The sequence below is a fragment of the Macaca fascicularis genome, chromosome 1 (assembly GCF_037993035.2).
Source record: "Macaca fascicularis isolate 582-1 chromosome 1, T2T-MFA8v1.1".
Classification (NCBI taxonomy): Eukaryota; Metazoa; Chordata; class Mammalia; order Primates; family Cercopithecidae; genus Macaca; species Macaca fascicularis.
In genome coordinates, this window is record NC_088375.1 from 107,092,805 (window position 1) to 107,107,339 (window position 14,535).

The 14,535-nt window shown below is 43.8% G+C and overlaps 1 protein-coding gene across 2 annotated transcripts in view; it reads left to right on the forward strand.

Annotated features, from left to right (window-relative positions):
* The window catches only part of NUP210L (nucleoporin 210 like), a 166,798-nt gene that overhangs the window by 81,903 nt on the left and 70,360 nt on the right, over positions 1–14,535 (forward strand). For both annotated transcript variants that reach the window (XM_045362680.3, XM_045362683.3), the window contains exons 18-23: positions 7,950–8,038; positions 8,862–8,966; positions 9,266–9,367; positions 11,244–11,372; positions 12,084–12,211; positions 13,329–13,461. In XM_045362680.3, the coding sequence (XP_045218615.2) occupies positions 7,950–8,038; positions 8,862–8,966; positions 9,266–9,367; positions 11,244–11,372; positions 12,084–12,211; positions 13,329–13,461 (686 nt within the window). The remainder of the gene's footprint in view (positions 1–7,949; positions 8,039–8,861; positions 8,967–9,265; positions 9,368–11,243; positions 11,373–12,083; positions 12,212–13,328; positions 13,462–14,535) is intronic.

Sequence of the window (14,535 nt, forward strand, 5' to 3'; positions counted from 1 at the left end):
AAGGTTTGTTGAATTTTGTCGAAGGCCTTTTCTGCATATATTGAGATTATCATGTGGTTTTTATCTTTGGTTCTGTTTATGTGATGGATTACGTTTATTGATTTGCGTATGTTGAATCAGCCTTGCATCCCAGGGATGAAGCCAACTTGATGTTGGTGGATAAGCTTTTTGATGTGCTGCTGGATTCAGTTTGCGAGGATTTTACTGAGGGTTTTTCCATCGGTGTTCATCAGGGATATTGGTCTAAAATTCTCTTTTTGGTGTGTGTCTCTGCCAGGCTTTGGTATCAGGATGATGCTGGCCTCATAAAATGAGTTAGAAAGGATTCCCTCTTTTTCTATTGATTGGAAAATTTTGGAAGGAATGGTACCAGCTCCTCTTTGTACCTCTGGTAGAATTCAGCTGTGAATTCGTCTGGTCCTGAACTTTTTTTGGTTGGTAGGCTATTAATTATTGCCTCAATTTCAGAGCCTGTTATTGGTCTATTCAGCAATTCAGCTTCTTCCTGGTTTAGTCTTGGGAGAGTGTATGTGTCCTGGAATTTATCCATTTCTTCTAGATTTTCTAGTTTATTTGCATAGAGGTGTTTATAGTATTCTCTGATGATAGTTTGTATTTCTGTGGGATCAGTGGTCATATCCCCTTTATCATTTTTTACTGCATCTATTTGATTCTTCTGTCTTTTATTCTTTATTAGTCTTGCTAGTGGTCTATCAATTTTGTTGATCTTTTAAAAAAACCAGCTCCTGGATTCATTGATTTTTTTGAAGGGTTTTTTTGTGTCTCTGTCTTCTTCAGTTCTGCTCTGATCTTAGTTATTTCTTGCCTTCTGCTAGCTTTTGAGTTGTTTGCTCTTGCTTCTCTAGTTCGTTCGTTCGTTCCTTCCTTCCTTCCTTCCTTTCTTTCCTTCCTTCCTTCCTTCCTTCCTTTTCTTTTCTTTCCCCCTCCCCTCCCCTCCCCTCCCCTCTCCTCCCCTCTCCTCTCCTCCTTTCCAGAGTCTCTGTTGCCGAGGCTGGAGTGCAGTGGTGCAATCTGGGCTCACTGCAAGCTCCGCCTCCCGGGTTCATGCCATTCTCCTGCCTCAGCCTCCCGAGTAGCTGGAACTACAGGTGCCCGCCACCACGCCTGGCTAATTTTTTGTATTTTTAGTAGAGACAGGATTTCACCATGTTAGACAGGATGGTCTTGATCTCCTGACCTTGTGATCTGCCCTCCTTGGCCTCCCAAAGTGCTGGGATTACAGGTGTGAGCCACCGTGCCCGGCCTCTAGTTCTTTCAATTGTGATGTTAGAGTGTCGATTTTAGATCTTTCCTGATTTCTCTTGTGGGCATTTAGTGCTACAAATTTACATCTACACACTGCTTTAAATGTGTCCCAGAGACTCTGGTACGTTGTGCTTTGTTCTCACTGGTTTCAGAGAACATCTTTCTTTCTGCCTTCATTTCTGTCATGCGCGTCCGTGTGAAGAGACCACCAAACAGGCTTTGTGTGAGCAATAAAGTTTTGGGTTTTTTTGTTTTTTTTTTTGAGACGGAGTCTTGCTCTGTCGCCCAGGCTGGAGTGCAGTGGCCACATCTCAGCTCACTGCAAGCTCCGCCTCCCGGGTTTATGCCATTCTCCTGGCTCAGCCTCCCGAGTAGCTGGGACTACAGGCGCCCGCCACCTCGCCCGGCTAGTTTTTTGTATTTTTTAGTGGAGACGGGGTTTCACCATGTTAGCCAGGATGGTCTCGATCTCCTGACCTCGTGATCCGCCCATCTCGGCCTCCCAAAGTGCTGGGATTACAGGCTTGAGCCACCACGCCTGGCCCGCAATAAAACTTTTTAATCACCTGGGTGCAGGCGGGCTGTGTCTGAAAAGAGAGTCAGCAAAGGGAGATAAGGGTGGGGCTGTTTTATAGGATTTGGGTAGGTAAAGGAAAATTACAGTCAAAGGGGGGTTGTTTTCTGGCAGGCAGGAGTGGGATGCGATGGCTTGGTTTGGGCTCAGAGGCCTGACAAGTTCGTTGTTTATCCAGTAGTCATTCAGGAGCAGGTTGTTCAGTTTCCATGTAGTTGTGCGATTTTGAGTGAGTTTCTTAATCATATATCTGAGTGTTTCTACACTCACTTTCTTTCCTTTTTTTTTTTTTTTTTTTTTTTTGAGATACAGTCTCACTGTGTTGCCCGGGCTGGAGTGCAATGGTACTATCTCGGCTTACTGTAACCTATGCCTCCAGGATTCAAGCAATTCTTGTGCCTCAGCCTCCCGAGTAGCTGGGACTACAGGCACGTGCCACCATGTTCAGCTAATTTTTTGTATTTTAGTAGAGACCGGTTTCACCATGTTGCCCAGGATGGTCTCGGGCTCGTGAGCTCAGGCAATCCACCTGCCTCGGCCTCCCAAAGTGCTAGGATTACAGGCATAAGCCGCCACACCCAGCCCTAAGTCTTTTCTTATGGGCAAGAATTTTATTTTAGATTTTATTATATATCACCTTTTATCTTTGACTCTTGTACTTTTTTTTTTTTTTTTTTTTGAGACGGAGTCTCGCTCTGTCGCCCAGGCTAGAGTGCAGTGGCCGGATCTCAGCTCACTGCAAGCTCTGCCTCCTGGGTTTATGCCATTCTCCTGCCTCAGCCTCCTGAGTAGCTGGGACTACAGGCGCCTGCCACCTCTCCCGGCTAGTGTTTTGTATTTTTTAGTAGAGACGGGGTTTCACTGTGTTAGCCAGGATGGTCTCGATCTCCTGACCTCGTGATCCGCCCATCTCGGCCTCCCAAAGTGCTGGGATTACAGGCTTGAGCCACCGCGCCCGGCCGACTCTTGTACTTTTTAGAAAACATGAAGGTAGTTTTCCTTGTTTGCAAAGCTAGGGCTGAGGGGCCAACATTTCTTACAAAAACATAAACTTAAATTAATTTTAAAATATATTTCTTTTTCTTTAGAGACAGAATATTATTCTGTCTCCCAGGCTGGAGAGCAGTGGAGCAGATCGTAGCTTACTATAACCTCACACTCTTGGACTGAAGTGATCCTCCTGCCTCAGCCGCCCTAGTAGCTAGGACTGTAGGTGCATGCCACCAGGACCAACTGATTTTTTAATTTTTTGTAGAGACAGGTTCTCACTATGTTGCCCAAGTTGGTCTCAAACTCCTGGCCTGAAGTGATCCTCCTACCTCAGCCTCTCAAAGTGCTAGAATTACAGGCATGAGCCATTGTACCTGATTTTATTTTATTTTATTTTATTTTATTTTATTTTATTTATTTTATTTTATTTTATTTTATTTATTGAGATGGAATCTTGGTCTGTCTCCCAGGCTGGAGTGCAGTGGCGTGATCTCGGCTCATTGCAACCTCCACCTCCCGGGTTCAAGTGATTCTCCTGCCTCAGCCTCCTGAGTAGCTGGGCTTACAGGCCTGCACCACCTCGCCTGGCTAATTTTTTTGTATTTTTAGTAGAGACAGGGTTTCACCATGTTGGCCAGGCTGGTCTCGAACTCTTGAACTCAAGTGATCTGTCTGCCTCGATCTCCCAAAGTGCTGGGATTATAGGCATGAGCCACTGCGCCCAGTGCCTGACTCAATTTTAAAATGTATTGACTGCCTGTTATTTTCCTAACATTATTTATTTGTTAGCAAATATTTATTGAATGGCTACATTTAAGGTCCTCTGCTAGGCACTGGAGATGTAATGATGAATGAGACAGACATGGCTTCTGCCCTCATATACTTACAGTCTAAGGCATACGATAGCTCAAGAAGCCAGACTTTAAACATTACAACTGTGTTAAGTGCAAATATAGAAAGACTTGAGAGCTTTAGGGGGACCTAACCTCATCTTGAACAGGGAAGGCTACCCTGAGAAAGTGACATTTATGCTGAGACCTGAAGTGGTGACAGGAAGAGGAAACAGCAAGAATGAGCTTAAGAAGGCTAGTGAGGCCTGGCGCAGTGACTCACGCCTGTAATCTCAGCACTCTGGGAGGCCGAGATGGGTGGATCACGAGGTCAGGAGATGGAGACCATCCTGGCTAACACAGTGAAACCCCGTCTCTACTAAAAATACAAAAAATTATCCGGGCGTGGTGGCGGGCGCCTGTAGTCCCAGCTGCTCGGGAGGCTGAGGCAGGAGGATGGCGTGAACCTGGGAGGCGGAGCTTGCAGTGAGCCAAGATCTGGCCACTGCCCTCCAGCCTGGGCGACAGAGCGAGACTCCGTCTAAAAAAAAAAAAAAGAAGGCGAGTGAGACTAAGTCAGAGAGGCACGAGGCATAGATGAGGTTCTAAAAGAGCAACAAGCCCTCACGCCCAAGTGCTTATTAAGCTTCTGCTTGTGTCACATTTGCTGATGTCCCATTCACTAATGGAAGTCACCTGACAAAAACCAGAGTCAAGGTGGGTGGGACTACATAAAGGCATGGATACCAGCAGGCATGATTCACTGTGGACCATTAATATAACTGTTTAGGCCAGGTGCAGTGGCTCATGCCTGTAATCCCAGCACTTTGGGAAACTGAGGCAAGAGAATCAAGCCCAAGAGTGCAAGACCAACCTGGGCAATGTAGTGAGACCCCCCCACCTCTATTTAAAAATAATAAAATATTATTTAATATATATTTTATGCATACAAAATATGTAGACATGTTATGCCGAGACCTGCTCGGTCTGGGAGACCCTAACCCAGTGGCACTAGAGGAATTGAAGACACAAACACAGAAACGTAGAGGTGTGAGGAATCAGGGGTCTCACAGCCTTCAGAGCTGAGAACCCCGAACAGAGATTTATCCACATATTTATTAACAGCAAACCAGTCTTTAGCATTGTATAGATATTAAATTAACTAAAAGTATCCCTTAAGGGAAACGAAGAGATGGGCCGAATTAATTGCAGCAGGAACATGCTCTTAAGACACAAATCGCTCATGCTTTTGTTTGTGGCTTGAGAATGCCTTTAAGCAGTTTTCCACACTGGGCGGGCCAGGTGTTCCTCGCCCTTGTTCCCGTAAACCTACAACCTTCCAGTTTGGGCATTACAGCCATTATGGACATGTTACATTGCTGCAGAGATTTTATTTATGGCCAGTCTTGGGGCCAGTTTATGGCCAGACTTTGGGGCGCTTGCTCCCAACAATTTTATATATAATATGTACATACCAGAAATCTAAAAGTTAGCCTTTGTACCATTTTCTTCTACACCAGAAGATAATTCTTCACAATACAAGTCTGAATATCTCTTTTCATCCTTTTTTGGTTGCTATTTACGGAGCTCTCATGACATGCCAGGCACTGCACTAAGTACTTTACACATTTTTTCACATAATCTTCTAACCACTGTGAGAGATTGGTATTATCGTTCCCATTTTGTCAATTTATTGATTTATCAAACATTTATTTAGTTCTTACTATAACCAGCTCAGTTTTAGGACCTAAGATTACAAAGGTAAACAGATGAAGCAATAAACTCTCTGACATCAAAGCCCGTAGTCCTGACCACTGACTATACTGTCACCATATTGTCTTCAGAGACTCCCCATTCTTTCTGGGTAAAATTTGTATATTGTAGCTTAACAGACTGACCCTGTTTACTTCTTTGGTTTCACCTCTTATTAGTATCCACACATATCCTATATTTTTCTCACACTCAACAACTTTAGATCCCTATGACAAGGCTTGTCATTCTACTTTCCTTTGCATATATTGCTTATGTTCTATTTTCTTAAAACATGTTTTTCTCGCATCTTCACTGGGTTGAAATCTTCCTCTAGGGAACCTGGGAGTTTTCTGTCCCTCTATATTCCCAATCTAAAATAAATATTCCTTCTTTGTGCTCTTGTATACTCTATGTGCTCTGTACATACTTCTGTAATAGCACTTATCACACTATATTACAGTGATTGGTTTACTACTCAGTCACCCCTCACTAAATTATGGGTTTCTTTGAAGGCAAGCGTTGTGTTTTCTTCTTTTTTTTTTTTTTTTTTTTTTTTTTTTTTTTTTTTTTGAGGCGGAGTCTCGCTCTGTCGCCCAGGCTGGAGTGCAGTGGCCGGATCTCAGCTCACTGCAAGCTCCACCTCCTGGGTTTACGCCATTCTCCTGCCTCAGCCTCCCGAGTAGCTGGGACTATAGGTGCCCGCCACCTCGCCCGCCTAGTTTTTTGTATTTTTTAGTAGAGACGGGGTTTCACCGTGTTAGCCAGGATGGTCTCGATCTCCTGACCTCGTGATCCGCCCGTCTCGGCCTCCCAAAATGCTGGGATTACAGGCTTGAGCCACCGCGCCCGGCCGTGTTTTCTTCTTAATTTCTGTATTCTAATTACCTAACATAGCACCTGGCATGTAGTAGGCCCTCAATAAATATTTGTTGAATGAATGTGGCATCAGGAGAAACTGCCTCACAGATTTAGGCATGATTATATATTGAGGACAAAATTAAAACTGGCCTAAGTGAAGTGGCAGATTCACGTTTGTTAAATTAAAAAAAGAAAAAAAGGCCAGGTGCAATAGCTCACACCTGTAATCCCAGCACTTTAGGAGGCTGAGGCAGGAGGATCACTTGAGCTCAGGAGTTCAAGACGAGCCTGGTTAACATAGCAAGACCCCGTCTCTACAAAACATTAGCCAGGCATGTTGACGTGCACCTGTAGTCCCAGCTACTTGGGAGGCTGAGGTGGAAGGACTGCTTGAGCTGGGTAGGTAGAGGTTGCAGTAAACTGTGATTGCACCACTGCACTTCAGCCTGGGTGACAGAGTTAGACCCTGTCACATACACACACACAAAAACAAAAAAGGAAAAAGAAAAGAGAGAGGAAAGAAAAGAAAGAGAAAGAAAATTAATGATTAAAGCAGAGTCAGAATATGGAAGCCTTCAAATACAAGTTTAAGGAGTTTGGATTGATCTAATTAAGAATAGCCATTTAAAAACTTTGTTGGCCGGGCCCGGTGGCTCAAGCCTGTAATCCCAGCACTTTGGGAGGCCGAGATGGGCGGATCACGAGGTCAGGAGATCGAGACCATCCAGGCTAACACGGTGAAACCCCTTCTCTACTAAAAAATACAAAAAACTAGCCGGGCGAGGTGGCGGGCGCCTGTAGTCCCAGCTACTCGGGAGGCTGAGGCAGGAGAATGGTGTAAACCCGGGAGGCGGAGCTTGCAGTGAGCTGAGATCCGGCCACTGCACTCTAGCCTGGGCGACAGAGCGAGACTCCGTCTCAAAAACAACAACAACAAAAAAAAAAACATAAAAACTTTGTTGAGTGACTTACATGACATATAAATGTAGAGAACAGTTTAAGAGAATGAAAGATGAAAGATCTCAAAGGACTATCCCTTTCTCACTTCCATTTGTAAACTGGACAAAACATTACACCTGTCAGCCTATTTTTGGACTCATAGACCATCAAAGCTAGAAAGAATTTTAGATTTTGCCTGGCTCAGTCCCTCATTTAATAAAGGAACTAAGAGATAAAGTGTTTGCTCAGGGTCATATGGGTATATATTGGCATGGTCAGCACAAAAACCCAGTTTTCAGGCCAGGCGTGGTGGCTCATGTCCGTAACCCCAGCACTTTAGGAGGCTGAGGCGGGCAGATCACGAGGTCAGGAATTCGAGAGCAGCCTAGCCAACATAGTGAAACCCCATCTCTACTAAAAATACAAAAATTAGACCGGCATGGTGGTGCGCAGTCCCAGCTACTTGGGAGGCTGAGACAGGAGAATCGCTGGAATCCGGGCGGTTGTGGTGAACCGAGATCACGCCACTGCACTTCAGCCTGGGCAACACAGCGACACTCCATCTAAAAAAATAAAAATAAAAAACAAAACAGTTTTTTCTTGTGTATTTCCCCATTGAGAGTTTTTCTTCCTCTGCAATAAAGCACCATTTGGAAAAACTGGCAGAATGTGGTTTTCTAGAAACACTTGTATTCTATATGTTATTGTTTCTCACAGGGTATTTTTCTGCATGTTTTCAGGTCATCAGATCCTTAAAGTACGTCAGATAAAAGGAACTGTACTTATTGGAGTCAATTTTGTGGGCTATTCAGAGAAGAAAAGCCCAAAAGTGAGTGGAGATTATCATATAAGAAATATAAATTGGGCCGGGCGCGGTGGCTCAAGCCTGTAATCCCAGCACTTTGGGAGGCCGAGGCGGGCGGATCACAAGGTCAGGAGATCGAGACCCCAGTGAAACCCCGTCTCTACTAAAAATACAAAAAATTAGCCGGGCGCGGTGGCGGGCGCCTGTAGTCCCAGCTACTCAGGAGGCTGAGGCAGGAGAATGGCGGGAACCCGGGAGGCGGAGCTTGCAGTGAGCCGAGATCGCGCCACTGCACTCCAGCCTGGGCAACAGCGTGAGACTCCGTCTCAAAAAAAAAAAAAAAGAAATATAAGTTAAATAATTGGAATATAAAGCTCTTCTTTAAAAGTTATACAACTTACATAAAGCTGAGACCATATACCTCTGTAATTCTGTTATTTTTGGCACTTGAGAGAGTCCTGGAAACTTCTCCCGTAGAGCTGAAGAATTAGACATTGATTATTACTATTATTATTTGAGATGAAGTCTCGCTCTGTCTCCCAGGATGGAGTGCAGTGACATCATCTTGGCTCACTGCAACCTCTGCCTCCCAGGTTCAAGCGATTCTCCTGCCTCAACCTCCCAAGTAGCTGGGAGTACAGGCACCCACCACCATGCTTGGCTAATTTTTGTATTTTTAGTGGAGACGGGGTTTCACCATGTTAGCCAGGCTGGTCTCAAACTCCGGACCTCAGATGATCTGCCTGCCTCACCCTCCCAAAGTGTTGGGATTACAAGTGTGAGCCACTGTGCCCGGCCAAGAATTAGACATTTATATTCACTTTTGTGGTTCTTATTATATCTCTAGGAAATTTCCAACTTGCCCAGATCTGTAGATGTGGAACTGCTCCTGGTAGATGATGTAACTGTAGTGCCTGAGAATGCCACCATCTATAACCACCCTGATGTGAAGGTAGAAGCTGTATGAGTCTGGTTAAATGGAATCGTATTGGAGGGAAAGTTATTAAAATTGATAGCATAACAATTAAAAAGCTCACTTATGTGTTGAAAATAATTGATACATATATATGAAACACATAGATAATAGTTGCACCGTCCTTAAAAATTGTACCTTAATAATTGTATTTTGTCTTTTGTCCATTCACTGTAACCTTTTTATCCATATTCTTTCTTAGGTAGGTAGAAATTATTTCCTTTGAGCTATTTATAAACTGAAGTGAACAGAATATTGTTTGTCTGATTTTTCCATAGGAAATATTTAGCCTTGTGGAAGGATCTGGTTATTTTTTAGTCAACAGCAGTGAGCAGCATGTTGTCACCATCACTTACACGGAAGCAGAAAGCTCTGTTGAGGTGAGCTCTAGAGACAGTCCCAGATTGATGGTCTCAGGCCAACGCTCATTCTTAAGAGATTGATTGGAAAAATTCCATTTTGTGTCTAAAACTTGTTACACAAGTAACATTTTCCTTTCTTTCTTTCTTTAACCTATATAGATTCTTCAACCAAAAGGGAGTGCTTTTTTTGTTTCTGGTTGAACTGACACAGTATAAGAGATCTCTAGTTAAAAGAAGTTTTTTTCTTTTCCATTAAAAGAAGTTTCATTTTTTAAGTTTCAAAGCACACATCTGTGTAGATACTTAAAATATTTAAATATACTATTGACTTTATTTGTTTATTTTTTTTTAGATAGAGTCTCGCTCTGTTGCCCAGGCTGGAGTACAGTGGTGCAGTCTTGGCTCCCTGCAACCTCCACCTCCCAGGTTCAAGCAGTTCTCCTGCCTCAGCCTCCTGAGTAGCTGGGATTACAGGAGCCCACCACCATGTCTGGCTAATTTTTGTATTTTTAGTAGAGATAGGGTTTTACCATGTTGGCCAGACTGGTCTTGAACTCTTGACCTCAAGTGATCTGCCCAAAGTGCTAGGATTATAGCCGTGAGCCACTGCGCCAGGCCACTATTGACGTTACAACATGAATATATGATGTTTTCAGCCAGGACATGACAACTCAAAACATTAACCTAACTCCATAGTCAGTATGCCAAAGGATTTGTTTTTAGTTGATTTATAGTAATAAAAATAATACCATATACTAATATATGTATAAGTTCCTTTCTACAAGCTTCAAGTAATTTAACTTACCCTAGTCATAATATATGTTTTAAAAAGGGAAGACTGAGGTACAAATGATGTGAAAAAAACATGCTATTGTGCAGGAACTGTAGCACAAAGAAAGAAAAAGCAGTGTTAGTTGGCCCAATGCTTTCTCCCCCTACTAGTGATTGTGGCATAAATGGATGCGATTTTTCTTCATGACATCCTTTCCTTGTTCATAATTGAGAAGCTGAATACATATGTTGGATTCTGCTTGAATTCAATCAACATAAATTCTGCTCTTTACTATTTGTTTTTTGTTTCGTTTTGTTTGGCAGAGATAGGGTCTCACTCTGTTGCTCAGGCTGGAGTGTATGGCGTGATCATAGCTCACTGTAGCCTTGAGCTCCTAGATTCAAGTGATCCTCCCACCTCAGCCTGCTGAGTAGCTGGGATTATAAGTGTATGCCACCATGCCCAACTAATTATTTTTGAGACAGGGTCTCACTGTTTCCCAGGCTGGAGTGCAGTGGCACAATCTCAACTCACTGCATCCTCAACCTCCCAGCTTCAAGTGATCCTCTCTCAGCCTCCTGAGTAACTGGGACTCCAGGCACGAACCACCGTGCCCAGCTAATTTTTGTTTTGTTTTGTTTTGGGTAAAGACAGGATTTCACCATGTCGCCCAGGCTTGTCTCAAACTCCAGGGCTCAAGCAATCCTCTCACCTCAGCCTCCCAAAGTGCTGGGATTACAGGCATGTGCCACCACGCCCAGCCTTGCTAATTTTTTTTAAAAAGTTTTTATAGAGACCAGGATTTTGCTTTGTTCCCCAGGCTGGTCTTGAACTCCTGGGCTCAAGCGATCCTCCTGCCTCAGCCTCCCAAAGTGCTGGGATTATAGGGGTGAGCCACTGTGCCCAATCTATATTTGTTAAAGTACATATTTTGCCATGATTGGAAACATCACATTAAGGGTACATATTATGCTATGCCTGAATAATGTTACGTGACCTCTGAGAGTCCCCAGTTCAAAGAAAGCAAGATGTTGTCTATTCTGCTTTGGGTAAAAATAGTTGCTTTGATTATGCTTGGAGCTTGTTTGCTTCTTTATCCAGCTACCATCTTCTTACTTCTAGTTAGTTCCATTACATCCTGGATTTCTTACCTTGGAGGTCTATGATCTTTGTTTGGCTTTCTTGGGTCCAGCAACAGCCCATCTCAGGGTGTCAGATATACAAGAGCTGGAGCTTGATCTGATTGATAAGGTGAGACATGTTTGCTTTATCCCAGAAATTAAGCAAGCCTTATTCTCACTCCCCAGCATTCCTTAATATGGTCTCTGCTCAGCTACTCTGTGTGTGTGTGTGTGTGTGTGTATATACCAGGACTTCTGGTAATGCTAATGGAAATACTTGCCCTTAAAGAACAACATTTCAACATTAAACAGATGAAGATAAATAGACTGTTAAAGAACAATTTAAAGGCCGGGCGCGGTGGCTCAAGCCTGTAATCCCAGCACTTTGGGAGGCCGAGACGGGCGGATCACGAGGTCAGGAGATCGAGACCATCCTGGCTAACACAGTGAAACCCCGTCTCTACTAAAAAAATACAAAAAAAAAAAAACTAGCCGGGCGAGGTAGCGGGCGCCTGTAGTCCCAGCTACTCGGGAGGCTGAGGCAGGAGAATGGCGTGAACCCAGGAGGCAGAGCTTGCAGTGAGCCGAGATTGCGCCACTGCACTCCAGCCTGGGCGACAGAGCGAGACTCCGTCTCAAAAAAATAAAAATAAAAAAATAAAATTAAAAAAAAAAGAACAATTTAAAACAATACACACAGATTAAGCTTATTTGATTGAAGGCTGACCAGGATCATTTAGCATGAAAGAAAAAAAAAAAAAAGTACACTGCCCTCTAAGAGTTAGACTGCCATTGGTGAATGAGACACCTTTACTAAAATCTTTTTCTTTTTAACTACTAGGTTGAAATAGGCAAAACTGTGTTAGTGACTGTGAGGGTTCTTGGCTCTTCCAAACGCCCATTTCAAAATAAATACTTCAGAAACATGGAACTCAAACTGCAGTTGGCTTCTGCCATTGTCACCCTGACGTAAGTACCATTTCAATACTTCCTTTCCCCTATGCATAATACCATAAGACTCTCCCTCCTAGTAACCTGGTCAGCTTTCCCTTAGATTATTTCAGATTTTCTCCCTTACTTTTTTGTTAGAATACATTTCAGCCTATACTCTCTTCCCATATTCAGCTCTCTACAAAATACCTATTTGAGCCTGGCGTGAGGGTACATGCCTGTAGTCCCAGCTACTCAGGAGGCTAGGGCAGGAGACTCACTTGAGCCCAGGAGTTGGAGGCTATAGCGCACTATAATTGCGCCTGTGAATAGCCACTGCACTCCAGCCTGGGCAACATAGCAAGGCCCACATCTCTTAAAACACACACACACACACACACACACACACACACACACACACACTCACTCTCTCTCGAGGTCCTCAGATGCCTTGTGTCATTAATATTTCCAATTTCTGAAACTTCTCCTTGGGTGATATCTTTTGGGGGTGCTTCAGGCTAGAGGACCCTTCAAAAATATATTTAGAGGCAGAGGTACTGGTATTCCCCTCTGAGAAAGGAGAAATTCAGGAATTTCAGGCAATTTAGTATTTGCAATTCTACCAGTCTGTTTTTATATTGCCCTTATTCCTCTGGAGCCTTAGAACAAATTTTTGCCTCTCATGAGCCTTCCACCATTCCCTTGAAATTTGTCTTCACTCTGGAAATTTATTTTCTGGCAATTCCCCCTAACCAGAGTTAAAATGAGCAGAAAATGTTAGGCACCTTGGAAAGATGCACCACTGGCCATTTTCAGAACCTAATCTTGGCCAAGAGTGGTGGCTCATGCTGCAATCCCAGCATGATGGGAGACTGTGGCAGGAGGATTGCTTGAATCCATAATTCAAGACCAGCCTGGGCAACACAGTGAGACCCTGGCTGTACAAAAAATAAGAAAATTAGCCAGGCGTGGTGGTATGTGCCTATAGTCCCAGTTACTCAGGAAGCTGAGGTGGGAAGATACCTTGAGTCTGGGAGGTTGAGGCTGCAGTGAGCCGAGATCATGCCACTGCACTCCAGCCTGGGCGACAGAGTAAGACCCCATCTTGAAACAAAACAAAAATCTTTCTCACCTGAAAATACATGGGTTTTTGCAGGCTAATGGAGGAACAGGACGAATACTCTGAAAATTATATTCTTCGAGCTACCACTATTGGGCAAACCACACTTGTGGCTATTGCTAGGGACAAGATGGGAAGAAAATACACATCAACTCCTCGGCACATTGAAGTAAGGAAATTATCTCACCCAAAATTTGTACTTTTTCTTGCTTAACATCATTTGTCTTTTTCTGTTAGTTTATACAAGTTAAAAATCATTTGACTGGCTGGGCACAGTGGCTCACACCACCGTGTGAGCAGTTTGGGAGACTGAGGTGGGAACATCACTTAAACCCAAGCGTATGAAACCACCCTGGGCAACATAGTGAGACTCTGTCTCTACCAAAATAAAAATAAAATAAAATAAATTAGCCAGACATGGTGGTGTGCCTGTAGTTCTAGCTACTCAGGAGGCTAAAGTAGGAGGATCACTTGAGCCCTGGAGGTTGAGGCTGCAGTGAGCTGTGATTGTGCCATTGCACTCCAGCCTGAGTGACAGAGAGAGACCCTGTCTCAAAAAAAAAAAAAAAAAAAATCATTCGACTGAAAAAAAGGATAGTGTCTAACTCTTGCACAACATGCAGTATTTTTGGTTTTGTTTCTCTGTATAAAACAGTTCTCATAGAAAATTTAGAAAAATATGTGTAGTGGTGCATGCCTGTGGTCGCAGCTACTTGGGAGACTGAAACGGGAATGTCACTTGAGCCCAGGAGGAGTTCCAGGCTGCAGTGTGCCATGATTGTGCCACTGCACTTCAGTCTGGGTGACAGAATGATACCCTGTCTCTTAAAAAAAAAAGAAAATAAAATAAAACTTGGAAAGCACAAATTTTGAAGATGTTAAATGAAAATCACCTGTAATTTCACTTCTTAGAGGCAACCGTTGTTTTTTTTCATTTGAGAGAGTCTTGCCCTGTCGCCCACGCTGGAGTGCAATCGCGCGATCTCAGCTTAAGGCAACCTCTGCTTCCCGGGTTCAAGCGATTCTCCTGCCTCAGCCTCCTGAGTAGCTGGGATTACAGGAGTGAGATACTGCACCGCCCAGCTGTTCTACTTTTGTTTTTGTTTTTGTTTTTGTTTTTTTGAGACGGAGTCTCTCTCTGTCACCCAGGCTGGAATACAGTGGCGCAGTCTCAGCTCACTGCAAGCTCCGCCTCCCGGGTTCAGGCCATTCTCCTGCCTCAGCCTCCCAAGTGGCTGGGACT